The sequence below is a fragment of the Natrix helvetica genome, assembly GCF_964273705.1.
Source record: "Natrix helvetica genome assembly, chromosome: 8".
Classification (NCBI taxonomy): Eukaryota; Metazoa; Chordata; class Lepidosauria; order Squamata; family Natricidae; genus Natrix; species Natrix helvetica.
The window spans coordinates 486,236-514,149 of record NC_138559.1 but is presented as its reverse complement, the minus strand read 5'-3'; the positions used below and the strand labels follow the sequence as shown (position 1 = coordinate 514,149).

The 27,914-nt window shown below is 46.9% G+C and overlaps 1 protein-coding gene across 4 annotated transcripts in view; it reads left to right on the top strand.

The window, feature by feature from the left end:
* The first annotated feature begins 455 nt into the window (after positions 1–455).
* The window catches only part of LOC309396259 (tetraspanin-15-like), a 50,237-nt gene continuing 22,778 nt past the window's right edge, over positions 456–27,914 (top strand). For 3 of the 4 annotated variants that reach the window (XR_014176077.1, XM_081961251.1, XM_081961250.1), the window contains exons 1-2: positions 456–763; positions 5,487–5,672. Coding sequence is in view for 3 of the 4 variants with exons in the window: in XM_081961251.1 (XP_081817377.1) it covers positions 674–763; positions 5,487–5,672 (276 nt within the window). In the remaining variant the exon portion in view is untranslated. Of the gene's footprint in view, positions 764–4,390; positions 4,654–5,486; positions 5,673–27,914 lie in introns of those variants that run through there. The other variant, XM_081961252.1, reaches the window with a different exon arrangement.

The following is a 27,914-nucleotide window of genomic DNA, read 5'->3' as shown; positions in this document are numbered from 1 at the left end:
TCTCAGGAGACAAAGTGGAAGGGAAGACAAAGCAGCAGCGCTGCCAGAGTCCCCAGGCTTCCCCCTCCCGCCGCAGTCAGTGCCCGAAAGGCACCCCGGGGCCCAGGCCGAGTCGCCCCAGGGTGAAGGGCGGGGGTCAGCGCGGTCCTCGCATGGCCAGAAGGGGAAGGAGCGCGGCGACCCCCGGCCAAAGCCCGAGCAGGCCCTGCTTGTGTTGCGGCGTGGGCTGGGCAACCAGGGGCGATTTGCAGCGGCTCGGCGAACCGATTCCAAGCGCCCCGAGCAGCCCGTCCCAGCCGGGCCGAGGCGCTGGAATTTCACCCCTGCGCGGGGCGTCGTGCAGAGCTTGACCGTCCGCCTCCCGAGCGAAGAGCGGGGCCCGGAGCGCTTGCACGGAGGGACGGAGGCTGCCCCAGAGACCGGGAAGCAGGCTCCGCCACCCGGCCGGCCGAAAGCGCCCCTGGGGGCTCTGGGCGGGCGGGAAGGGGGGCGGCCTGGGGCCAGCCGCCCCTCTCCTTGCCTTGGCGTTCCCAGCGGAAGTGCAGGAAAGCCCCGGAGAAAGAGAAAGCGCCGCGCCCAGCGGGCACAGCTGACGCCTCCCCGCGCAGGTGCCCGCCCGGCCTTCCTGGCGGCGGCGGCGGCGGCGGCGGCGTCTCGGCGGCCCTGCGGAGCGATGGGCGTCTCGGAGCCGGCCTGGCGGGACTCGCTGCCCTACTACTACTGCGTCAAGTTCGCGCTCTCGGCGTCCTCCACCCTCTTCTCGGTAGGCCACCCCTCCAGGCGCGGCAAGCGGAGCGGCGGCCGCCCCCGCCTCGCCCTCCCGCTCCCCTGGGCAGCCGCCCCCGCCTTGCCGGCCGCCCCCCGCCCCTTTCCTGGCCTGTGCCGGTGGAGCGAGGCCGGTGGTGGGCGCCTGTCGGGCGGACTGTCCGAGCCTCCCGCCGCCCGGAGAGTCGGGCCTTCGCTTCTTTCTACGGTTTGGGCGCTGCTCGGTTGCCGGACGAGCCTCGAGCGGCCGTTTCCTTGGCCGCTGCACAGAAAGGGCTCCGCCTGGATTCTCCGCTCCCGTTTCTGAGCCGGTTGTTCCCCTCTGAAGGGCTGAGCAGGAGTTCCAGTCAAGCCCTTCGTGTGTCTCGGCCCAGAAAACGACTCTGGGGAAGTGGTTCCTTTGTCAGCTGGAGAGCCCCGGTTGTGCCCGTCTACCTGGGCGCCCTCTATGCAACCCCCACAAGCCTCAACCAGTCCCGTCTCCTCCAGGTGTGACTCTTGCCCAGAGGCTTCCACGCTTTCTCTGGAAACGATGGCACGTGTGTAGCATGAGGATCCCCGAGCTCTAAGGAAGCTGGAGAGAGAGAGGGGGGAAATTGGCTCTGTGGTTGAGCAAACCTTTCCTTTTCGTGCCCTTGGTTTCTCAAGAAACCACACATCCTGTTCTCAGGAAACACAACTGGAAAAACCTTGCCAAGCTCCGACCTATCTGATGGGCTTCCAGTGAGACAAGTTTGGGAATGGCTTCTGTGCATGTTAGTGTGTGCGTGCGTGTGTTCATTCATTCATTCATTCAAATTCGTTATAGCCCTAAAATTACACAGCCAGCTCAGACTAAAATTATCTTAAAAGCAACACACATTGAAATAGATTTCTACATTAACCCCACTCAAAGCCAGCTTTAAGAACCTTCTGGAATCCCCAGGAGGGAGGAGGATTTGTCCTCCTCTCTGGTTCCATGGGGCCTTAAGCCCCTGGTTTCCCAAAGGCTAAGCGCTCCCCGCCCCCCCATTCCTGCTAGCATGGGGCAAACCTCTTCCCCATCCAATGACGTGGAAATAATCCTGTCCGATATATAAAAAGTGAGGCTCTTGGCAGATTGCACACTGCGAATGTGGAGAGATGCAGAGCCCGGCCAGCATGCTGACATGTTGGCTTCTACCACAAACCTACCACAAAGCCAGGAAGGTGGCTTCATTCTGGTGGTTTAAAGTTTACCCTAGACAACGGAAGAAGGGTAGAAATCAGGCCTCTTTCATCTCTTCTTTGGTTCTGGGCTAGTAAATGGGGGGGGGGGCACCCCTTTCCATGACAATTGTACTAAACAAAACCATGCTTATGGTAATTTTAATTTTTGGTAAATGTTTTTTGTTATTTGCCAGTGGCTCAGTGATACGGAGGCCCTCAATTATCCAGATTGTGTTTATCCCAAAGGTGCTTTTTCCAAAGGGCAGTGGGACTTCCTTGTTTTTTTTCCCCCCTTTGAACATTTTTCTCTGCTGAAGACCTGAAAATGCTTCTTGGATGAGAAATGAAACATTTTTTTAAAAAAATCTAATTTTATCTTGACACAACAAATCCCAGTTTGGGGTGTTCCCAGGAAGCCGGGCAGAGGCTAAATTTTTGATTTGGGGAAACGGGGTATTATCTTCCTCTGGCAACACAGTTAGCCCTCATTTAGCAACTGTTTGCAATTAGGATGAGTTTGTGAGCCATTACTTACCTGAATTACCAAATTGCTAATCCTAGTTGTGATTGCTAAAAGAGGACTATCTGTAGCCCTTTTTTTCCTGAATTCTTTTGGAAATCTGAAGGAAAATCTTGTTGCAAATAATAAAAAAGTATGCTCTGCACACCTGCTGATAGGTACATTGCTGGAGCATACTTAAGCAATGGTCAGCCAGGACACTTAGATTCTTGAACAGCCTCAGTTCTCTGTCTGTTTGGAGGGGACTCCCTGGGGGCTCTCCTTAACTGCTTGAGGCTCAGGGCTTTGGCCTGGATCTTTCTGGAAATATTGAACCGGTTTTGGATGCTACGGCATTTTGTAGGTCCAGCTTGCATCTTCTATTTTGCTGTCACGATGCTCCTGACTCTGTTCTGCTTTGTTGAAGAATTGTATATTGAATTGAGGCTTTTGTTTCTCCTCTGTTGGTTTAATTTAACACAAGTTCACTATGTAGAAGTCTTGATGTTTTTATATGATTTATTCACCATCATCATAGTTATGAAAGCAATGACTTGTTTAATGCCAAGGAAACTTGTAAGCAATTGCAATTTGTTCAAACTGGAGTTCAGGCTTAGTGCAAGCATGGTTTTAACAAACCACGACTAAAAATATCATGGCTTAGTGTCATTTACCATATGAACCATTTACCACATGTACCATTTACCATATGGTACATACCCATGTACCATAGGTTTTTTTTTATGACAATAAGAATAAAGATTCAGAAGAATTTGCATTCAGAAGTTGTGGGAGCTCCATCCATGGAAGCTTTCAAGAAGAGACTGGACTGCCATCTGTCAGAAATGGTGTAGGGCCTCCTGCTTGGGATGGAGGGGTTGGACTAGATGACCTACAAGATCCCTTCCAACTCTTAATCTGTTGAAGTTCTGAGAGGAGCAAAGAGCACATGGAAATATTTGATAAAAAGACCATAGACTGCTCTCTCCCTTTGCACATTTGCACATCAACACTGATTCATAATTTCTGAGGAAGGAAATTTTAACAGAAAGAATAATAACTTTGCTCCAGACTGACATTATATGTTTGGCTCTTAGCAAAGTGGCTGTATGTTGCTTGCAGTACGTAAGGTATTTTTTTCCCAATAGTCCAATCTACTTAACATTTCTAAAATAATTAACATGACTTAGACAATGTACATTTAAAAGGGGGGGGGGAGGTTTGCCCATTGTTCAAATATAAGGAAATGGTACTTGTGGTATTTGTGATGGTAAGATCCACCCGGAGTCAAACTGTGTAGCCATGTAGACTGTGGGTTCTCCATCTCTGGAATCTTTTAAGCAGAGGCTGGATGGGTCCTTCTCAAGGATAGGTTTCCCTGGACATTACAGATGTTTGGGGTCCCTTTCAACCCTTTGCTTCTAAAAACATTTTGAAAAACAATATTGTTGCTTGTTTAAAGTGTCCCTAGAGGGAAGGCTTCTTCTCCTGGGGGAACCTTGGGGACGGGGGGGGCAGAAGCTCACTTGCAGATCTCAGTTAGTGTGGAAACCAAGAGATGCTGTCAAGACTGTTTTTCAGGAGGCATCTATAGGGAGAAGACACTCTTGAAACTGCCTGGCCCCAGCCTGCTTTGAGCTACAGGAGTGAGAGTCCCTTCCTCTGGAAGCTTTTGAAGAATCAGTTTCTCTGCTATCTGCTGTCCTTAATTTGATGCTATTTACTTATTTATTTATTAGCTTTTGCTCATCTTCTGAGTGGTGTGATTATTATTCCATCTGAATGTCTTAGAGCATATGTAGTTGAAAGCTGCCAGGAGGAGGAGTGGGGGAGGAGGAGGAGGACTGTTACTACTAATATACCGATAGCAGCAGCACCTGGGCCTGTGGGGGGGCTGAGGGAACGCCACCCCCGGCTGGTTTCTGAGCAAAGCTTGTGAGAGACGGATGGCATTTACTGGATCTCTGGTGCTGTTTTTTAATAAGGCATTTGCTGCTGCTTGGTTTGAAATGACTGACCTTTAAAGCGGAATTAAACTCCTGTCCTTCCCTGTGATCCATTGTGTGAAGGATGGATAGCTATGGCGGCCTTGCTGCTCTGGATTAGAAGGTGGGTGGTGGGTGGGTGGCATTTGCTTACCAAGGCATTTCCTGCCCACTCCCTGGTAGGCACGATTCTCCTCGAAGATTCTCACTCCCCAGGTCAGAGTTGTCCCGTGGTTATCTCTTGGAAAGACACCTTTGGTGGATTTTTTCACAAATGTATAGATGAATGAAACATGTTTCTAACTTCTCCATAAATTTGCAGAAATGAATGTATAGTTAAAGCAAACACATTGAAATGCGGGAGGGGTTGCCAGAACTAAACTACTTTTTTGCCTTTATGAGTGGTCTTGCTCAAAGGTAGCCCATTTGAGGGTAGGGTATTTCAGAAAATTGCACCATAACAAAAGCATAGAAAAAGATACATTAGGCGTTTGGTCATTATTTTCTGGTAAGAATATAAGTTTGAGAAGCAACACCTGTGTTAGGTTTTTAATGAATAGCTGCTAGATTAGTAAAATATTGGAAACATCTGGAGTAGACATCTAAGAAAAATTCCTTTGATCTAATGCCATCTATTGCCCTAGTTGAAAAAATAAATGTGTAAACTGAAACCAAGTGAAAAAACAAGGAAGAAAAGTGCTTTTACTCTATGGAATGACTTTATAAGATATTTTAATAAAATAAGGAAAACAGCAATCGGCTATCTATAGCTCATCATGATAAGTTATGGAAGATAAAATACATGCAAGTCTATAGCCCTTTGGTCTGATATTCATGCATTGATTTTAACTTGTGAAATATTATTGTTTTCATATTGGAAGATTTTTTTTCTAGCGTCAAGAAATGTGAACAGGTCACCTCTGCAGAGCCTTCCTTGCCATCACCCCACCAGCTGTCTTTGCTGCCTGGACGGGGGCCGAGCGGAAGGTCCAGAGAGTCTTCCCTTGGCTTGGAGGGTCTAAGTTGCTTTTCCTTCCACTCCTCTGCAGATGGTCGGCCTTGTCATCTTCTGCGTGGGCATTTACGCTGAAGTGGAAAGGCAGAAGCACCGGACCCTGGAAGGGCTCTTCCTCGCCCCAGCCGTCATCCTCATCCTCCTGGGCCTCATGATCTTTGCCGTTTCTTTCATTGGCATGGTGGGATCTCTCCGAGACAACCGGACGCTGCTGAAAACCGTAAGGCATTTCCCCACAATTTCCCGGGGCCCTTTCCTTACTCCTGGCTCCTCCTTCACCTTAACGTGTCTGCCATAGTGGACGGTCTCTGGTGATAGTGCTGTAATAGCCACGGCTTCGCCCCTCTTTCCTAGAAATCTTGCAATTGGAAAAGGATGACAGCTTCCTTTCAGCAGAGCCCCTGAACTCTGGGCCTGGTTGCCACCCATTGCATGCCCCCATAAGCGTCCTTCCTGGACACCTGCCACCTTGAAACAACGTACATTTGCAGTCAAAAATATAAACGGCAGAACAAGGGTACAATTTTCAAAAAGAAATCCCATTGTTTGGAAAATGTCGCAGAGTGGATATGGGGATTATTAAAGAGTCAAAGAGGAAGGAGGAAAAAAAATAAGGCATCAATTACTTGATAGAAAGAAGGGCAAGAGGTCATAATTTTATATCTTTTTAAATCTTCTTACTTTCTGTATTTTTCTTATTTTAATTATATTTTTATTTTAAAGTTCTAATAAAATTATTGTAAGGAGAGAGCAGAGCTTGTTAGGAAAGAACAGTATCTCAGGGGAAATGCTATTCCGAAAGAAATTAGATGGCTAAATGCTCACCAGGCTTGACAAATGTGAGGCTCTGCTTGCTGCAGGACATAGAACAATGGGATTGGAAGGTGGGACCTTGGAGGTCTTCTAGTCCAACCCCCTGATCAAGCAGGAGACTCTCTACCATTCCAGACAAATGGCTGCCCAGTCTCTTCTCGAAAAACTCCACTGATGGAGCACCCACAACTTCCGGAGGCAACTTCTGTTCCATTGATTAATTGTTCTCTCTGTCAAGAAATTTCTCCCCAGTTTTAGGTGGGATCTCTCTTTATGAACCTCCACTCTTTTGCCCTCTGGTGCTTTGGCTAAGGGGTTGACCCCTTCTTTTCTTCCCTCTGCTGGAGGACAGCTATCATATCTCCTCTAGATCTTCTCTTTGGTAGGCTGGACATACCATACACACATATGAGGACACGAAGGAGGACAAATGGAGATTTTCAGTCATCCAGGTCATGGCTATCCCAAAGGTGCTGTAGGAAGTTATCACCCAGCCCTCTCCCTGAAAAATAAAATATCCTAGGAAATATTGAAAAGGCAGAAGGTTACATTTCCCTGGATGTGAAAAGGAAGAAACATGTTTTATAAAGAGAGAGTAGCTCCCTGTTGCTTCCTGCCTCCACCCACTTTGTCAATGGGCCATTAAGGTGGCCAAGCCAGTCCCTTTACACAATAAAGAGTTCTCCCCTTCAGCTCCAAGGGGGATGGGATTAAGGCACGATAATATTGGCCCTTTACCCAACTCACCACACGGCATCTGAGAACTCAACCAAACCTGGATTCAAAACGCAGCCTAGAGAGTTGCCCCTGCATGGCCCCATGGGAGTCTGACAACCAATCAGAAGACAAGCTCAAGATCAAAGGCCAGAGAGGGCTTAAAACCAGGGACTCAGCATCTCACCCCTTCTCTTCTTCTCTTCAACATTGAAGCATGTGATCACCTTTTCTGTTCAGGACTCAAGCCATGTGGTCCTGTCCACCATTAAAACCATCTTTCCAAGCAGCCTCCATGTCTCCAGTGTCTTTTTCCCCACTTGGAGCCGGACCCAGAAGGACATTTCTTCCAACAATTGGCACCCCCCAGATGGGACTCCAAGCTAGCCTAACCAGTGGACATGGTCCAGGTAAGCCTCCCATGCCGGCACAGACCCCATTGAGTCTGTGGGTGGACTTTATCTCGGCCTTAGCCATTTGGATCTAGGATTTAAAGGGGTTTTGAGTTTGAGCTCAAAGGCTGCCTGGAAAGAAGGTGAGTACCTCTAAATTTTAATTCTCTAAAATTTAATTTTAAAGCATGGCAAAGCATGGGAAATGTGTGTATGCCTGCATGTGTGTGAGTGATGGTGAAATCTTTCTCCCAATCACAGCTGGATCTTGGTTCCTCTGTGTGTTTTACCAAGAGAGCCTGGAAATTATTAGGATCAGGCCAGAGCACTTCTGTTAGGGAAAGGAGAGTGTGTGTGAAAATGGATGGAAAAATGAATGAAAATTTTATTGTTGTTGTTGCTTTTGTCCTATGAAAGCAAAAAAGCAAAGGCTCATTGTGCATAAAGAGAGAAGGAAGTGCTAGTATTAACTGCAGAGGGGCAGAGGTGGATCTGGAAAACCTTAGCAGGTTTTTGGATCTGGAAAACCTTAGCAGAATTCCCTACGAGGAAAGGGGCCGAATACTTCGTTGAGGGAATCAAAGTCCTTCCCGGAATTTTTTTCTTCCGAAAACTTACGGCGGGTCACCCGGCTAGGCCAAAGTGTAAAGGGTCATGGGAAGCGTTAGCTCGTGGGTGACAGGAATTTCCCTTGGAGATTTCCTTGAAGCCTGGGACGCCAGGCACATGCCTATCTTGGTTGGCATGGAGAGCAAGGAAACTGTATAGCAAATGGGCTTTGGTGAAAGATGATACAGGAAAACTAATTTGGTTGCATGAAAGTACTTAAAAGAAAAGGGAAAATGTTGGGGTTTCTTTTTTTTCTTCTCTTGTCTGTTTGTCTCTTTCTCTGTCTTCTATGCAACCACGTGATTTGTTAAGATTTGTGCCTTCCCTAATTTCACAGATTTGTGCTGGGAATGACTAGGATGTGTAAACCTGAGAGTTCTCTTTTTCCCCCCCTCTTATTTTCTCCTTATCCTTGTGTATATGTGTGTCTAGGTCTTTGTGCACCTTCAAGATAATTGTAATAAGATGTCTCCAATCCAAAAAGACAAGAATTTTAAATTGTTCAATGAAGGAAAAGAGTAAACTGGCAGAAATTGCCTTCGTTCAGTTTGTCGGGCCCAGAAAACTGAATGAAGGGGGAGGGGAGTCTTTACTTTGTGTTTGTTTGACCAACAAGAACAGAGTAAAGAGAAGTACTGTATTCTTCCTTCCTTCCCTGTACCTTAAAGTAACAACCCAGGAAATGTTTTAAGTTAATTTACAAGAAAAGTTTCATCCTTGCAGTTATTGTGTGTTTAAATGATTTTACCTGTTCATGTCTTTCCTGAAGCAGGTGAATCCAGACCCCATTTCTCACCTGTCTCCCCATAATGTTACCAGTTTATCTGTTTAGTAACTGATGGTTTTATTTTTCAAATTCTTCCTGCAAGTTAGCTACCCCCCGCCCCCAGTGGTGGGTTTCAAAATTTTTTAGAACCTCTTCTGTAGGTGTGGCCTGCTTGGTGGGAGTGGCTTGCTGGCCATGTGACCAGGTGGGAGTGGCTTCCAGCCATGTGACCAAGTGGGAGTGGGTTGGCAGCCATGTGACTGGGTGGGCATGGCCAACTTGTAAAATGTGAAATTCACTTAACAACGCTCTTGCTTAGCAACCAAAATGTTGGCTCAGAAACTCTGGCATTTGAAGCACGCAAGTCTTAAAGCTGTCAAGTTACAAGAGACGTGCACCTCTAACCCTTTAGGAAAAAAACCCCAGGGGTGTTCAAACTTGACAGCTTTAAGACTTGTGGACTTCAACTCCCAGAATTCCTCCTCTTGCTCTTCATCTTGATGATGTGCGAATGGACAGGGGAGGGAGCTGGAATCGGTTCTAAACGGCACTGTAGATTTGTGGAACCTCTTCTATAGAAAAGGTTAGAACTGGCAGGAACCCCCAATGCCGCCCCTTACCTCTAATCCTCCAACAAAGCCTTTTCTGTGGGGGAGGGGACCTTGTTCTCATGTCTTTCAGCTCTGGAAGATTGTACTCTTCGAGGTGAGTATAGATTTTTTTTTCCTTTTGGGGGGAGGAGGAGAGTGTTGCCTTGTGTGTGCATGTATGAGACGAAGGAAATTCCTACTAGAGGTTTACCTTTGACCTGAGCAAAAAAACCCTCTGCACATCTATCTGGCCAGCCTACTCTATTGGTCCTAAAGTAGAAACCTGGCCTCCAGAAGGCAGTTTTGATTTAGATTTTGTCAACAAATTTGCTGATTTCTGGCTACCATCAGATGAACTGAAGAGAAGCTCTACCTGAGTTTTTTCTCCAATCTCCTTTGTTGCCCAGACATTCAGAAAGCGTGTGGGCTAACTCCCAGGTCCTCTTCTAAAATTTGTCTCCTTGTTTGTTTTTTTAAAGGGAAAAAGTTTCCCAAAGTGACTGAGGAGTCCACAGGGATGCTCTTCTGTTAGACCCAATTACTGGCTTCAACAAGCTACAGTGAAATTCTGGGTCAATTTTCCCGAGACTTCTGGGTAATAATAATACCGTGTTTCCCCGAAAATACAACCTGTCCCGAAACTAAACCCATGCCACATTTTTCGTGTGGGCAAAAATATAAGCCCACCCCCGAAAATAAACCCCCCCCTCCGGCCAGGCAGAGCACCGCTCACTGACCTAGCGTTATTCCGAAAGCGCCAAGTCGCAGGAGGGGGGGAGCGCTCATGTTGCTTGCTGCCTTCGGGATACTGCTAGGTTGGGGAGTGGCGTTCTGCCTGGCCGAAGGGGAGAGTTGCCGGGCGGCTGCTCCCTTGTGAACTGGCTCCCGAAGAGCCGGGCACAGCCTCAGGGGCAAAGCAGCCATGAGGTAATCATGCCCACGAGCAGCCGCCCGGCAAATCCCCTCTCCAGCCGGGAAGAGCGCCATTCACTGACCTAGGGGGTAATCCCCAAAGTGCCAAGCCATGTGGCGCTCTGCCCGCTCCCCAGCTCCTGCGGCTTGGCACATTCGGGATACCCCCTAGGTCAGTGCATGGAGCTCTGCCCGGCTGGAGAAGGGGGTTGCGCGAGCGCCTGTTCCGCTCGCAGCTTCACCAAGCCCTTGCCAGGCTCTCCCAGGCCACCGCCGCTGGCTGCTGCTGCTGCCCGCCGCCCCGCTGCTGCTGCCCGCCGCCGCCGCCCCGCTCCGCTCCGCGCAGCTTCAAAACTCGGGCCGAGTCTTTCAGCATCGGCCGCTCCAGGAGTGCTCTCTATGGTGGGCTGGCTGCCGGACAGGGAGTTTTCCAGCAGCCGGCCCACCATAGAGAGCACTCCTAGAGCGGCCGATGCTGAAAGACTCGGCCCGAGTTTTGAAGTTGCGCGGAGCGGAGCGGGGCGGTGGCGGCGGCGGGCAGCAGCAGCGGGGCGGCGGCGGCGGCGGGGGGCAGCAGCAGCAGCCAGCGGCGGTGGCCTGGGAGAGCCTGGCAAGGGCTTGGTGAAGCTGCGAGCGGAACAGGCGCTCGCGCAACCCCCTTCTCTAGCCGGGCAGAGCTCCATGCACTGACCTAGGGGGTATCCCGAATGTGCCAAGCCGCAGGAGCTGGGGAGCGGGCAGAGCGCCACATGGCTTGGCACTTTGGGGATTACCCCCTAGGTCAGTGAATGGCGCTCTTCCCGGCTGGAGAGGGGATTTGCCGGGCGGCAGCTCATGAGCATGGTTACCTCATGGCTGCTTTGCCCCTGAGGCTGTGCCCGGCACTTCGGGAGCCACTTCACAAGGGAGCAGCCGCCCGGCAGCCCCAAAACAATAAGCCCTCCCTGATAATAAACCCAAGGGCATATTTCGTGGGGCAAAAGAAAATAAGCCCCTGGCGTATTTTCGGGGAAACACGGTAAATATTTATTTCTTAGCCGCACCCTCTCCCGAAGGACTCGGGGCGGCGTACAATAAAACATAGGAAATAAATATATAAACAAACATACATATAACAAAAATGTATACCAAGACATATACATATACAAGGAGGAGGTGAGCTGATGAATAAAAAACAATTAAAAACACAATGTTTAAAAACCTCTAAATAATTTAATACAATTAAAATACCCCAAATAAAAACTCAGGTAGACTGAGTTGAACTTTAACTGGGTTAACTATCTTCACTATTGGGAATGGACCTAGAAATTTTGGACCCAATTCCTTGCTAGGCATTCCTAATCTTATGTATTTGGTAGACACAAAAACTTCGTCCCCCACACGGTAGGGGTTTTGGAGCGAGCGATGTTGATCAGCTTGCTTCTTGTAGGCTTCTGCCGCATCTGCTAGAGCCTTCTTCATATTCTCCCATCCTTTCTTTAGCATGTCCATCCATTCATTCAAAGACATGGAGGAAAGAGGTTCTCTAGGCAACTCAGGCATGGCAACAAATTCCATGCCACTGGTAATCTGGAAACCCGCTAATCCTGTGCTGCTGTGGACCGCATTGGCGCTCTCTGCTGCGCAGGTCATGCTGGGATGAACCTCTGAGCTCAGTTCTTGTCTGGACCCAATGGATCTCAGGACCTCTCTCCAGAACTTGGCTGTGAACTGGACTCCACGGTCTGAAATGATCCTCTTGGGCAATTCGTGCAGGCGATAAATGTATTTCACAAACATTTTTGCTAATTTCTTTACGGATGGCAATCCTGGGCAAGCAATGAAGTGCGCCTGCTTGGAAAACAAACCAATAACTGTCCAGATTACTCTGTTCCCACTGCTGTCTGGGAGTTCCACAATGAAGTCCGTTGTGACCTCTTCCCATGGTCAGTTAGGGCTCTCTGCTGCAGGTGCTGCAGGTTCTGGGCTCTTGGATTCAATCATCCACGGCTGGCCCTTTTCCTCCTCCGAGGCCTCCCCCTTGGTAGGACTCTTTGTCACCTTAAGTTGGGGATCCTCTTCCAGAGGTTGTTGGCCTAGTTCAGTGGTGGGCAACCTTTTTTTTCAACTGAGCCAAATCTCGCCAAAACCACGATTGAAATTTATTTTGAGAGCCACATTTTTAAAACCGAAAATACATAGGATGGTACACTGTTTTTAGTTTCAATAAACTCTGGCATTTGAAGCACGCAAGTCTTAAAGCTGTCAAGTTGCAAGACCCTTGCACCCCTAACCCTTTAGAAAAAAAAAACCCCAGGGGTCTTCAAACCTGACAGCTTGAAGACTTGTGGACTTCAACTCCCAGAATTCCTCCTCCAGTCATGTTGGCTCAGGAACTCTGGCATTGAAGCATGCAAGTCTTAAACCTGTCAAGTTGCAAGACCCTCGCACCCCCAACCCTTTAGGAAAAAAAAACCCAGGGTCTTCAAACCTGACAGCTTGAAGACTTGTGGACTTCAACTCCCAGAATTCTGAGAATTGAAGTCCACCAAGGGCATCAATCATATTAGCCCAGGGATCTGCAAAATTGGCTCTTAAGACTGGTGGACTTCAACTCCCAGAATTCTGAGAATTGAAGTCCACCAGTCTTAAAACAGCCAACTTTGCAGACCTCTGCGTTAGCCCAAAGCCTGGCGCTGGGCGGGCCTTGCTTCCCCATTGGTGGAGCCCCAAGAAGCGAGGAGGGAGAAAAAGAGACGGAGGCTAAGGAGCTTCTCCCCCCCCCCCCCCGCAAAAATCTTATCAGGGAGCCGGCGGGCAGTAGCAAATTAGCTGATCACGCGGCGTGATCGGCTAATTTGCTACTGCCCGCCCGGCTCCCCGGTTAGATTTTTGCTGGGAGGGGGCGGGGGGGGAAGCTCCTTAGACTCCGTTTCTTTTTCTGCCTCCTCGCTTCTCGTCCCCGCCTGACTTCAGGATCCTCCCTAATCATTGTGGATCGAAAAGAAAAAAGGGGCGCTTGTTTTGAAGTGCCCGAGAGGAGGGAGGGGAGCGGGCGCCCGGCACACAGAAGAGCCGCATTAAAATGTGTAAAGAGCCGCTTGTGGCTCGCGAGCCGCGGCTTGCCGACCACTGGCCTAGATGACTCTTCTGTGGTGGCATCTGGGGCCCTCTCTTTACTGCCGTGGCGATTGGTACACTCATTTGTTCTTCGGCATTTCCCTCCTCCACGGCCTCCACCTTGGTAGGACTCTTTGTCACCTTAAGTTGGGGATCCTCTTCCAGAGGTTGTTTGCCCTTTTCCTCCTCCGAGGCCTCCCCCTTGGTAAGGCTCTTCGTCACCTTAAGTTGGGGATCCTCTAACAGAGGTAGTGCCCAGTTGACTCTTCTGTGGTGGCATCTGGGGCCTTCTCTTTACCGCCGTGGCGGTTTGTGCTAACGTTTGTGGCATTGGGGCTGGAGCCAAGCACTCTGACGCTCTGTGGCCAAGTTGACAGCAACGTTGGCATTTTATTGGCCCCCACGAGGAAAGGAACCTAGTTACATCTCTAAACTGAGGAACCGCTTCATCACATTTTCCCGCCATCCATCCCACAGGCCTCCCTTTGGTAAACCCTTCTTCCATGGAGATTGCTTCTCTGTAGGAAGGTGGGGTAAGAACCTTTTGGGGCCTTGCAGGGGAGACTGGAACCGGTGGGGAAGTCAATCCCTCGGTTGGCCACTGCCCAGTTTTCTGCCATGGTGCCATCTGCTGAGGGAGGGCAGGTGCCCACTGGCATTCCTCCCATCTATGACCTGGGGTTAAGACCCATCCCGGGGTTGCCTGCTTCACAGGTTGCAGCTCAACCAATGATGGCTGGCTAGGGGGGTTTATGTGCCAAGGACCCTTCTGTTGGCTTGGAGGAGTTATGGGCCAAGTAGGTGCCCTCTGCTGGCTTGGAGCATTTTCCCATGTTGATGGCTCAGGAGGTGCCCAGTGGCATCTCATCCATCCATACTCTGGGAAGAAAACCCAATCTGGTGGTGCTTCATTCATAAGCTGCAGCCCAATTTGTGGTGGCTGGCAAGTGAAAGATGCTGGCCAAATCCCTTCTTGCTGTCTGGGTTGAAATTCCCATTTTGATATAGAATCTGTCTTCCTCTCAGTTGCCGGGTAATAAGCCATTTCATTTATTGCTGTCTGGAAGGAGTCCAAACCTCCACTCCAGGTTTTTTTCCCCAAGCCTTGCTTCCAAGCTGGGGGGAAGGAGGGGGAGCATGCACTCACGTTTAGTTGTCCGAAATGATCCAGGAAGCCCATCAGAGATGATTGTGTGAGGGTGGCTGGGATCTCCATTCATTTCATCTTCTGGCCATCCTCTAGTTGTGAGTAGAAAAAGTCTTTCCAGCCCCCTCTGTTCCAGCCCCCTCAGGCTGTGCCTCTTCCCAGATGCAACAAATCTTGAAGCAGAAATTCCTTTGCATTTGAAGATTTGCAGAGAAGCGTCTCATCTCAGTTTCTTATCTCCAAAAGCTTACTCATAATTGTTCGCTGATATTTTACGCTGTCCCGGTCAGCGTTGGGACTTCAGCACCCCTTTCTGGTGCCTTATTTTAAAATGAGATTTGGAATAATGTCAGCGTTCCAAATGTCATGCAGAATTAAATCAGAATCAAAGGCAAAACTTTCCTTAAAGTTCCAATTTAATAAGACAGACATGTTGGCATTGTGCTATGAAATCCCAAATCTAATTTGCTTCCTGGGATTCCACCCAGTTGAAAGTTCATGATCCTATCCCCACACCCACAATCCATCACATGGTCCAATCTTTTTCTTCCACGCTGGCATCTACACCCCTCTGCTTCCGGTCAGGTGTCGAGGTGCGGAGACAAAAGATGACCGTGGGTTTCTAGAAAGAATGACAACAACACATTCCACAATTTTACTCCTTTCTATTCCCCCCTTCCAATTACTACACTAATGAAACAGCATAAGAAATTAATAGAAAGTGTGGCAGGCCAAAGATCCTAAAAGGAACATAACTACAGGCCTGACAATGTAATCATTTCCAGACCTGGAGGGAAGTTGAGATCCTTTAATAATAGAAAATGGAGCTCATTGGCTTATATACAGCTCCCTGAAATAATTGTAATAACTGCTTTGCTTGAAGAAAGAATGAAATGGGATTTTTGTATCCCAGGGGGGGGGGGGTCAATTCCCCTCAGGCAATTCCCCCATTTGAAGAGTAGCAGAAAGAATCTTCAAAACCTGAGCCCTGACTGACTCAAAAATGATGCTGCCCCATTGCCCAGTAAAGCAGGTTATGTTGCACTGGTTGTCTCATGAGTAGGAGTCCAGGTGCTCATTGTATGTAATTTTAAAAATACTAAATAGCCTGGATTGCACACTAGCTAAACTCAATTTGGCATCACTAAAATAAGAGCTAGGGTAGGTTCAAGAACCATCCCTTTGAAATGGGCAGCCTGTAACTTAAAGGAAAAGCACGGCTGTGAAGAATTTTGGGACTTCTGCTTGCTTGAAACCTGTCTGGAAGCTCACAGTAAGTGATATTTGATATTAATTGGTATGGAAAATTGTAAATTTCTTTCCAGAAATTGTGCCCTGGTTGCCAGACCTTCATGGTTGAAAGCTCTCTGGGAGCCACTGAAGGAATCCTTCTGCTGGCTCTCAATGCCTTTCCATCAGAAAAATTAAGACTCCCTGATCTGACCAATTTTAATCTTTTGTCAAGAACATGTGCGTTCCACTCACATATTTTGAAAACAAAAAAGGAGGGATTGTAGGAAGTTATCACCCAGCCCTCTCCCAGAAAAATGAAATATCCTAGGAAATATTGAAAAGGCAGAATATTTATCTGGCTGTGAAAAGGAAGAAACATGTTTTATAAAGAGAGAGTAGCTCCCTGTTGCTTCCTGCCTCCACCCACTTTGTCAATGGGCCATTAAGGTGGCCAAGCCAGTCCCTTTACACAATAAAGAGTTCTCCCCTTCAGCTCCAGGGGGATGGGATTAAGGCACGATAATATTGGCCCTTTACCCAACTCCCCACATGGCATCTGAGAACTCAACCAAACCTGGATTCAAAACGCAGCCTAGAGAGTTGCCCCTGCATGGCCCCATGGGAGCCTGACAACCAATCAGAATACAAGCTCAAGATCAAAGGCCAGAGAGGGCATAAAACCAGGGACTCAGCATCTGTTTGTTTGTTTGTTTTTGTTTTATTGGATTTATATGCCGCCCTTCTCCCAAAGGACTCAGGGCGTCATACAGCATTAAAAAACACATATTACAAAACTTAAAAGAAAATTAGAAACAATCCAAGAAACAAACCGAATTAATATAACACTAACATTTTAAAAATTAGATAAAATAAACACCCTTCTCTTCTTCTCCACCAACATTGAAGCATGTGATCACCTTTTCTGTTCAGGACTCAAGCCACGTCGTCCTGTCCACCATTAAAACCATCTTTCCAAGCAGCCTCCATGTCTCCAGTGTCTTTTTCCCCACTTGGAGCCGAACCCAGAAGGACATTTCTTCCAACAGTGCTTTTACATGAGGCAACTGGACTTTCTGGTCTTTCTTCAAATACGTTTCACTTCTCATCCAAGAAGCTTCTTCAGCTCTGACTGAACATCCCACCATCCCATCAAAGCTGAAGAAGCTTCTTGGATGAGAAGCGAAACATCTTCGAAGAAAAACCAGAAAGTCCAGTTGTCTCTTGAAAAAGCACCGTTGGGACGAAGGAGGACACGTCCTCCCTTTGCTGGCCATCTAGTGGATCTGCTCAGGAAGGCTTACTGTTCCTAATGCAGGGTGGGCCTGCTTTGGCTCTGGGGTGCTTGATGCCCCAACAGAATCCTCCTTCTGGGCCAGCTACCAGGTAGGGGGATTCATGAAGAATAAACAAGCAAGAATATGCCGCTTGGGCCAGGAGGGTAAAGCATGTTTCTATGGAACATTTTGATTTTACTTTAGTTATGAGAGTGATGCGTGATCTGTGTGTATGTGCAGCGAAGCATGGGAAAAGGAAGTTCCTGCTCGCTGCATGGCTGTACAGCTGCTGCTGCTAGGAACAATAACGCCCGCCTGCCTGCAGGGAGTCCTATGCATCGCATTTATTCTCCGAGAACTATTCTTTGCCCCTCATTTACAGCAGGCTCACAGAACTGCCTGTAGGGCAGGCTGCAAAATTCTTCCCCATAACTCTTACCCGAACGTGTCAGATTGCAGCTGCTGCCCCAGCCCAGGTATTTGGGCCAGCCAGCCAACTCCTCCCCTCCGAAACCCCATTGCTCCTGGCTTTCCTGAGAAAGAAACTGAACACCCCCCCCCCCCCCATTCTGCAGCCAACCAATTGTGCTTGCATGGAATGAAAGCCTCCCAGCCTCCCATTTTCCTCTCTTGCCTCTCTGCCTGAATTAACAAGCAGACAAAAGAGACAGCAGATGGAAGGGAGAAATTGCTACCCCCCCAAACCCCCCTGCTTTGTCTGGGCCGCCTTCAGGCATTCTGAACACCTGCCCACCTCCTGAGGCTTCTCTGCTTTGGGGAGCAGCATGGAACAAAGAACTCCCCCCCCCCATGAAGGAAAGAAGACCAGGCCCCCCAGAATGCAGGGCAGGAAGAGGCAGGGCCATGCTGGCATTCCTGTTCTGAAGGAGCCCTTGCAAGGCTTTGGCTCCTTTCCCAGGGGGCTCCAGTAAAAGTCTCCCCCCCCCTCCCCCAGTAGCCCAGGAGGAGAAAGGATGCGCGCACACACACACACACACACACACACACACATTTCATGTTTGTGGCAGAAAACATTAGCAGACAGGAGGCTCCCCGCTCACCCCTTCTGGGAATTTGCAAATTGCTACCAAAGGTATTAACTGCTCCTAATCTGTTTTGGGTCTATAGCTTTCTTTACTTTAACTTTATTTCATATTTCTAGACCGCCCCCTCTCCCAAAAGGGACTCAGGGCGGTGTACAGTCAAGCTAAAATACAAATAGGATACATATCAATAAATACATAAAAACATAAATAGAGGAGGCTATATACAACTGTACCATCAAGTAAAGTATTAGCAAATTTAAAAAACAACCCCTAGCTCCCAGCCAGAGTAGTCTCCTTTGAAGGGGGGGGGGCGATCCTAGGGCACCTCCATAAGGAACAGCTGAGGCCCCTTTGCTGCTTGGTCCTTCCCTCTGCAGCATCATGGGCAGAAAGGCCCAAAGAAAGGACCCTTTTCCCTGAGAGAAGCAGCAGCAAGTGCCAAGGGGTCTCCACGCCCTGTGTGAGCTGTGTGTGCAAGGGTGCACCTGCCACTCACACAGAATCATTTCCTCCCCCCCCCAACCAATCCACAAAGCTGGAAAGGTTGGGGATCACTCGTCTTAAACACTTTCAGCTCAAAGCCTCATCATCAAACACTGAACTGATTTTGCTGGAGATTCTTTCATTCTTTTCTCCTCTGATGCTCAGAAACTGAATTTCTAGCTGAATGTTCAACAGCATTGTTACATCTTTTATGTTAAGATAAAAAGGAATATTATTTTTAATGAGTTCTTGAGAAGTGCAACTGTCAGTTTATTGCAATAACCCAGAAAATATAAAGCGGTTTGGCAGAGCAGGGTTATGCTGAAGCTCTCTTTTGAATTCTCCGCTGCCCCTCTGCCTGGAGAAATGGTGAACGTCATGGAAGCAGTGGGGGTGGTTGTTCCCTTTTATCAAGAGCAGCCCAGAATGCCTGGCCCTTTTTGTTGCCCTTCAGGAGCATCTGGTACAGTAGAAGGTAGAAGACAGAATAATAGGGTTGGGAGGGATTGGGAGGTCTTCTAGACCAACCCCCTGCCCTTGGGAGGAGATCCTGTACCATTCTGGACAAACGGCTATCCAGTCTCTTTTTGAAAACCTCCAGAGATGGAGCATCCACAACTTCTGGCGGTAATCCATTCACTAATTGCTCTCTTGTCAGGGAATTTCTCCTTATTTCTAGGTTGAATGTCTCTAATGATCTTCCACCCGTTATTTCTTATGGTGCTTTGGAGATCAGTTGGCCTCTCTTCTCTGTGACAGCCCCTCAAGTGCTGGAAGATGCTGCCATTCCCTTCAACAGGCTAGACAGACATAAGCTAATTCCCTTCACAGTTCATCATATGGTTTATCCTCCCAAACCCTTTTCATCTTTGCAAAGCCTCCTCTCTACACTCTTTGTAGAGCATCAACATCTTATCATGGTGATAACGGGGGGCGGTATGCCAGTATGGTCTTAGAAGTGCAGTATAAAGTGATATCGCTTCAAGTGATCTTGATACTATCCCTCTGTGGATGCTGCCTAGGACTATGTTGGTGTCAGGCCTGCCATCTTCAGCTTCTTCCTTTTGTTGGCATCCTGACTTAAGGTGCAAGTGGTGGTCTACTAGGAAACCAAGATCACCCTCAGAATCACTACGATTGAGCCATGCACTGCCTGTTCTACACCCACGTGTTTGGTTTCCCTTGCCTAGGTGTAAAACCTTCCTTTTTGCACCACGGAATGGTATTTGGTTGGATAGGAACCAGTGTTCAAGTCTCTCAAGTTCCTTCTTGGGAGAGTGTATCTTCTAAAGCCGTGATGGCGAACCTATGGCACGTGTGCCGGAAGTGGCGTGCAGAGCCATCTCTCCGGGCACGCCAGCTGTCGTCCGTGGCTCTTCTGGGTTCTGGTCTTCATGCACACGGGAGCCCCAGAAACCGGAAGAGCAACCGCTCAGTGAGCACGTGCATGCCGGGAAGATGATCTTCCAGTTTCCGGTATGCGCACCGGCCACCTGGTTTTCCTGTTCTGGCAAGCATGCGTGTGCGAAGACCAGGTGGCCAGTGTGCATGCGTGCACCAGAAACTGGAAGTTCATCTTTCCGGCATGCGCACCAGGTGGCTGCTCTTCTGGTTTTCGGCAAGCACGCACGTGCTCCCATTTCGGCACCGGGTGCCAAAAAGGTTCGCCAACACTGTTCTAAAGTGTTGACTATTCCCTCCAATTTCATGTTGTCTGCAAATTTGCTGCGTTTCCCTTCTCTGCCCTCCCATGTAAATCATTTAGGAAGCTGTTGAAGCGCACCGGGCCTAAGACAAAACCTTGGAGAACCCCACTGCATGCTTCCCTCCACACTGATGTAGCTCCATTGAGGACTGCCTGCTGAGTGCAGTCGGTCAGCCAGCTTCAAATCCCTCTGGTGGTCATGCTGTCTGTAGCGTGTTTTTCTGTCTTACTATGAAGTGGGCAGTGGTCTACTTTGTTAAATGCCCTACTGAAGTCTAAGTAAACTATGTCCGTAACATTTCCCTGATCCGTTAATTTGGTTGCTTGGTCAATGAAGGCAATTCATTTTGTCTGCCACGATCTGTTCTTGAGATATTCATGCTGGATTCTAGTAACTGCCTTGTTCATTTCTAGGTGCTCATAAATACGCTGCTTAATTATCTTTTTCAGGATTTTCGCAGGCATTGTCAAGTTGATTGGTCTCTAGTCCTCCCCCCCCCCTTTTGAAGATTGGAATCACTTCAGTTCTTTTCCAGTCCTCTTGTAGTTCTCCTGCACTCCAGGATTTCTGAAAGATTTTGTTCAGTAGTTCTGAGAGCTGCCAGCTCCTTCAAAACAGATGTAATCTCTCAGGTCCCAGGGATTTGAACTTGTTTAGAGAGATAGGTGTTCTCCTACCATTTTCTTTCCTGGACAATTTTGAAGGAGTCAACTTTGCTTTATAGTAAGCTCTGCGTTAGACTGGATCTGGATGAAGATTATATTCTGTTGCTTGTGTTCGCATTATATTGAATTCTAGTATAACATGATCACACTCGCCTAAGGTTCCAGTAACTTCAACTCCCTCTAGTACTTTTTTTCTGTTTCTAAGAATTAGATCCAGCATAGTTTTTCCTCTAGTTCCCTCCTCTGCCTTCTGGATGACAAAATCGTTAGGAATCTGTTAGGGATCTCCCACTTGCTGCAGAGTTTGTCTCCCAGTTGATATCAGGGTAGTTCAAGTTTCCCATTACTACTGTGGTAGGTTTCCTACATACATTTGTCAATTGATTAGCAAAGAGTTTGTCTATTTCTTCTGCTTGGTTGGGTGGTCTGTAATATATACCTGTAGCAATCTCATTTTTCTCATTTTCATATTGACCCATATGGATTCTAGGAGGTTTTCATCCTTGGTTTTGTGTATTTCTGTAGAGATGTAGTGATCTTTTATATATAATGCTCCGCCTTCTCTTTTGTTAGGTCTGTTCCTTTTGAACAGTTTGTATCCTTCCCTCAATACATTCCTATCATGACTTTCATCCCACCAAGTTTCTGTAATGATAATTATATCATATCTGCCTGCACTTACGAATACTTCAGGTTCACCCTGTTTGTTCCCTAAACTTTGAGTGTGAAACTTCAGAAACTTCAGAAAGTCCACAATGTCCTCATTACTTTACTGTGTAAGTTTGAGTAATTTCTGCAAAGAGAGAAAATTAATCGGAGTTCCAAATAATCAACTTTGTACAGGAATCAAAAGTAAATTTTTTCAGTTCACAAATGGAGGCCACTTCGGTTAAATAAATATCACAAACTGTTCCTGCCTGACGCTATTTTTCATCGGCATATCAGAAATTCATCTCCCCTGTGAACTACAAATGTCAAATACTTTTTCCTTTTTAAAATTAATAATGTTTTGTGACATTGCTGGGGGATGAAAAACACTTTCCTCTTTTCAGTCTCCTGCCAAGCCAAGCATGGATTTTGGGGCCCCCGTTTACTGAGTGATCCACAATGTGCCAATGATTTTATCTTAGATACGTTTCTTCCCCAACGCTTGCATCCAAGGGGGTGAATTGCTCTTTGCTCTCACTTTTGTTTTTGGATTGAAGGTTTTTTATTAGTTTATCAGATTATAAAATGCAAAGAGAATGAAAATAGTGAAAAACTAAGGGAGGGAAAAGGGAAAAGGAAAAAGTGTGAGGAAAAGGACATCTGACTCTCTTTAGCAGAGTAGAAGATATCATAGCAATACAACCTCAACTTTTTACTTTTACACAATAATATATAGTAGCCGTTTCTATAACAACCAAATGGAAATAAAATGAGACATGTTCTTTTCTTTCAACAATCAATTTAATCGTCTCTACTTTGTTTTTTGTTGTTGTGGGAAATTATATTTCTGTTTGTACCTATTAATTTTTACAAACTATCATCATTTATATTAACACAATTTACTACACTCTCTCAAGTTATTTAATCTTAAAGGGGAAATGCTTTAAAAAAAACCCATTCATTTAAGAACTCTAGACTTTTCTTTAAAATATTTCTAATCATTCATACTTTCAAATTTACTTTCAATAATACTTTACAAACTTTAGGAATGACTCAAACATTATATGTAAAAAACAGAAAAAGTTTCAAACCCACTTTATAAAACCAAAAGTACATTAGAGCTTTCAGTTACATAGGTCAAACTTGCAAAAATCCATCCTACTTCCAAATAACTCATTAAATTTAAGCCATTCCCTTAGAATAAAACCTTTTTCTTCCCTGTGATACCTGTCACGTTTATTTTCCTCAAGGAATTCTCAAACTTGTTAATATCCCTGAAGAAAAAGTCCCAGAATTCTTCTGTTGGAAGTTGTAGATTTGCTTGGAAATAGAATAAAAATCTTCTCTGAAACCTTTAAGGGAGTGATGGCTAACCTTTTCGGCACCGAGGGCCCAAACTGGAACACACATTTGTGCACATCATGCGCGCCAGAGTGCTGGAAAACTGAAGACCAGCTGACGGTGAACATGTGTGCCACCCAAATGCTCTTCGGGTTTCTGGCATTTTGGCACTCGCAAACAACAGCTGGCTGGCATCAGTGGCAGATTAAGGATCACTGGTGCCCTAAGCACTGACAAATCTTGGTGCCCCTTCCTTTGGTACATCCTCTACGAATCTCCATTGGGTTTTTTTTTTTTTTCTTTCTCAACTTTGGGATGCCCCCTTTGGACCTGGTGCCCTAAGCATGGGCTTAGTCTGCTTAGTGGTTAATACACCACTGGCCCAGAAGAGCAGCTGGCGATGGCGCCACAGAGCCCACAAGAGGGTGCTGTGTGCCATCCCTGGCACGTGTGCCATAAGTTTGCCATCACGGCTCTATGGAATCTCTTTTTCGCAAAGAATTCTCAACTTTGTTAGTATCCATGACAAAAAATGTCCCAAACTTGTCCTCTTGAAAGTTGTGGATTTTCTTGAAATTCTTGTTTCAATTGCTCTGAGATGGTTGTATTTAAACCAGCTTCCTAATAAAAATTGGTGACAGGTTTATATTCCAAAATTGCAGTTAAGTCCCTTACATTATCATATATTTGTAAAATTGCCTTAATGGTTTGATAATTTTCTACACATAATTGCCCCTCTTGCTCTTTTTTATATTAACTATATTATTTATATCTTTAGAAGCTAATCAATCTATAAAATGAGTAATTTTCTGTAAAGAATTTTAAAAACGTCCCTAAAATATGCTCAAATTTGACCATCCTAGCCCCCTCTGGTGGTCAAAGAATGTTTGTTTGTTTGTTTTTGGCCAATCAGAGTTTATAAAAATCAGAGAATTTCAGCCACCCCTAACAGAGCAACCTAAGGCTGCATATTATTTTAAAATAGTAAAATAAAACCACCTCATTCTATTCTTACATTTCTCCATCAGAATTAAGAAGAAAAGATGCTCCCCACTTCTTTATTTCAGCTTGTCTACAGCAACCCTCTTTCTTGTTGTTTAACAATAAAGAAGACTCAAAAATGGTGCAGAGCTTCAAAAAGGGGTAACAGGCTGTGATAAAGAGACTCTCTTTTAGTTACTAGAGACAATAGTTTCATAAATTAGTTAAGAAATGTTATTGCCCTTTTGACAAATAAATTCCAAAACGGCTGCTTTTTCAACAGCGAAGTGATTTCAGCCCTGCCCTGCCTTGCAGCTGAGCGGCTCTCTGGCTGCTCCCGGGGGTTCTTGAGGCCGCTGCTGTGCGGGGGATCTGGTGGGGTGATTCTGGGGTTCCCCCTAACACAGGAGAATCATAGAAATGAAAGGAATGCCTCTTCCTCCTGTTAGTAAGTAGAAAAAAAATGCCGATCCAGAAAGAGAGAAGCCCGTCTGGGTGTGTCAGTCGTGGGTTGTGTTCACAGGAGGTCCCGCTTTCACAATTTTTGAGACCACTTGTCATTGGAGGATGAACCCAAACCTCGGAGTAAGAGGGGGTGGGCTTCCAAAGAGCAGCAGAGAAATAGGAGATGGTGGTACTCGTATGGTTGACTTTTCTTCCGGGAGACCATAAAAGCAGCAAACGTGCATCTTCCCTCTGAAATCTTTGCACTAGCAATGCAATGGTTTCTGCCAACACAGAGCTTAACACGTGTGTGCATAAACCTTTAAAAACCAATGGACTTGGGACCACTTGGTCAGCTCATTGTCACTGTGATAAGCCTGTAGAGGCAGAGAACTAGATTCTCTATGAGTCATTCTGAAATGACTCACTTTAACCTTGAATTTGGAACAAGGTTTTGGAATTAGGAATTGAATTAGGATGAGGGGTTTGCTCCATTCCTCCCATCACGTTGGGAACCTGACAGGTGGGTAATTGAAACTTTTCATTAGCTGATTTTGATTCATCTTCATTTCCTTGCCTACAAGGCGTTGCCACTGCCAGGTATTTTGCTAAATCCATCTAGCAAAAGACTGCTTGATTCGTAACAGGTCCAAGGAGACAGTCCCCAGGTGGTGTGTGTCCATGTGTTGAGCTAAGTGTGGCTGGCATATTTGAAGCCAGTCCCTGAACAGCAACGACCCGAGAAGGTGGGTGACATGTCAGCCCTTTGTGTTAATGCAAAATGTTGAAAACCCTCACTTCAAGTTCTGACTTAGCAGGAGGGATCCAGCCTTCTGCCTTTGAAGCTGTGGAGGGATTTCAGGAAGGGAAAGAGTGGGGAGAGGTTGCATTGCTGACCCCCAGTTGAAAAACTGATTTACAGGGAGTGAGGCTTCCAGTGGTGCAGCTTGTGGGGGCCATTGGAAAGGAAATTAGAAGTACAACCTTCCTTGCACAAGAATTCCTCTACACCTTTTAAATTTTATCACAAGAATGGCTAAAACTAGATTTTTGCTGGGATGAAGCAAAGGTGAGGGCCAAAGGAAAGTGTTAGATCGGGTAATGGAAAGGCACACTCAGGCTAAAGGCAATAACAGCCCTTTATTGTAATAGAACAAGTATGTAAAATCCAGCGAAGGTTCAATCTGACAGCAGCCCTTTTATAGGGAGCTGTCAGACCCTTCGACCAATGAGATTAAACCTCTGTTCCCGCCGGAACAGAGGACCTTGGTGGAAACCATTATAACAGTTGCTAGTATCTAACAATCCTCCCCTCTTAGATGGAATCATCCTACTGGTGAAGTAGTCACGCAGGTAGGCAGGCTTTTCGGTAGCTCTGCAAGACCTGCACAATTCATTTGGAGGATGTTCTTTGGACAGGTCGGACAGACCTGTTTGCTCTGCAGCTCTGCTTGGTGGAAGCTCCTGGAACCTTTCACAGGTCGCAGCTGGAGCTTCTAGAGCCGGTTTGCTCAGAGCTTGCTGCGGGCCTGCAACACAAGTAGCTAAGTATCCCGGTGTCTTTGGGTTTGAGTTGGCTGTGAAAGGAGTGACTTTGTGCTCCTTTTGGGTAGGGCTTTGGCTTACTCGAGCAGGAGTTACCTCTGGCTGCTTAAGAGTGGAGTTGGAGAGGCAGCCACAGTTGGTCAACGTGCCTTCTCCAATTCTGACTGTCCTCGAGCTCTACGAGATAAGAGCAAAGCCCGGTGATGCCTATCACTGTGGCAGAAATCCACAGAATTTCATCTGGCGTAGTTGTGGGCATAAACTGAACCCCCTATGCTAAAATTCTGAATTTTGCTTGTGGAGTCTGGGGGCGATGTGGCAGAATAGTTTGGGTGTAGCTGGTCTAAGTGGGACCTTAGCTGTCGACCCATGAGAAGCTCGGAGGGGCTTCTCCCTGTAGTGGCACTTGGCATGATGCGTTGAATTAGAAGATAATGGTCGCCTTGTATATGGTTACAGCAGCTAGGTTGTGGATTGCGCAACATTGGAAAAAAGATTTTTTGCCGACAATTGATCAATGGATTCAGAAGGTGGCGGGGTTCGCTGAAATGGCAAAAATTTCAGCTTTCTTAAAAGCTCAGAAACAGGAGGATTACACACAGGAATGGGCAAAATGGATTGATTATATACAGAATAAATACCAGACTAGGAGTTATTATCTAGCCTTTAGGTAAGAATGTTTAGACCGATAGATGATCAGAGTAAATAGTATATGGGATGTTTGGAATTGTTAGAGTGGTATATAGCGGAAGTCAGGGGGGTGGGTTTGTGTGGGAGGTGGGGGAGGGTTAGGGTGGAGGGTGGGGCAATATATATGTATGAATAAATTAGAAGATGGGACTAATGAAACATTGTTAGGCTAGGAGAAATTTATATTAAGAGTTATTGATGTTAAATTAGCTTAGAAAATGATCAATGTGTTATTATTAATTTAAGAGAAATTTATATAGTGTTTGTTGGGAGGAGAGGGGTTATGAGTAATCTATTTTAAGATGGGGGGAGGGGGTAAAGTGTTTGGTATAATATTTGAATGTGAATTTTTGCGGGGGGGTTGGGGGGGTATAGCATTTGTATGAGATTTATATTGTGTGGAGGGGGGGTGAAAAGGGGGAAAATTTGTTTGTACAAAACTCTTTTAATTAAAAAAAAAAAGAAGATAATGGTCAACCCGTGTTTGCCAATCTCCCCGGCCCATCCTGGATAGGGCCTCTTTTGCAGATCTCACCACTCTCTCCACCTGACCATTGGAGGCCAGATGGAATGGCGCGACCAGGCATGTCTGATTCCCTGTGCTGCTAAGAAGGTCTCAAATTGCATGGCCGTGAATTGGGGCCCGTTGTCAGAGACCAGGACATTGGGCAGGCCCTATCTGGAGAAAAGTCTCTGTAGAATCTTGATGACCGCTTCTGCCGTAGTGGAGGTCATGAGGACTACCTCTAGCCATTTCAAGTAGGCATCCACAACTATTAGGAATGTCTGCCCATGAACTGGGCCAGCAAAATCAATGTGCACCCTAGACCATGGTTTTTGAGGCCGCTCCCACTCCTTAGTGGGTGCTTCTGGGGGAACTAGTCTGGACTCCTGGCATGGTGTTCAAAATTTGTTTGATGGTGGAGTCTTTTGCAGAGTGGCGGGCAACGTCACTAGACGAGACAGGACCAGTCTCTAAGCAAACAATAAGAAGGACTGGCATCTCGGGGGTAGGGTCTTCAAGAAATTTTGGCAGCGGGCAGTGACTCAAGGCGTCACCATGCCCCAAAGTGGAGCATGGTCGGTGGACGAGACGATAGGTGTAGGCTGCTAGGAAAATAGTCCATCTGGTCATCAGCGGCGATAATGACACAGGAGTAGGTCGATCCCTAGCCAGCAAGCCCAGTAGCGGTTTGTGGTCCATAATTAGTTCAAAATCACGGCCGTAGAGGTACTCATGGAACCTTTTTACACCAGCCACTGCAGCCAAAGCCTCATGGTCCAGCTGGCTATAGTTCCGCTTGGCAGCGGACAAGGTCCTTGAGTAATAGGCTATGGGAGCCTCGGTTCCATTGGGCATGCAG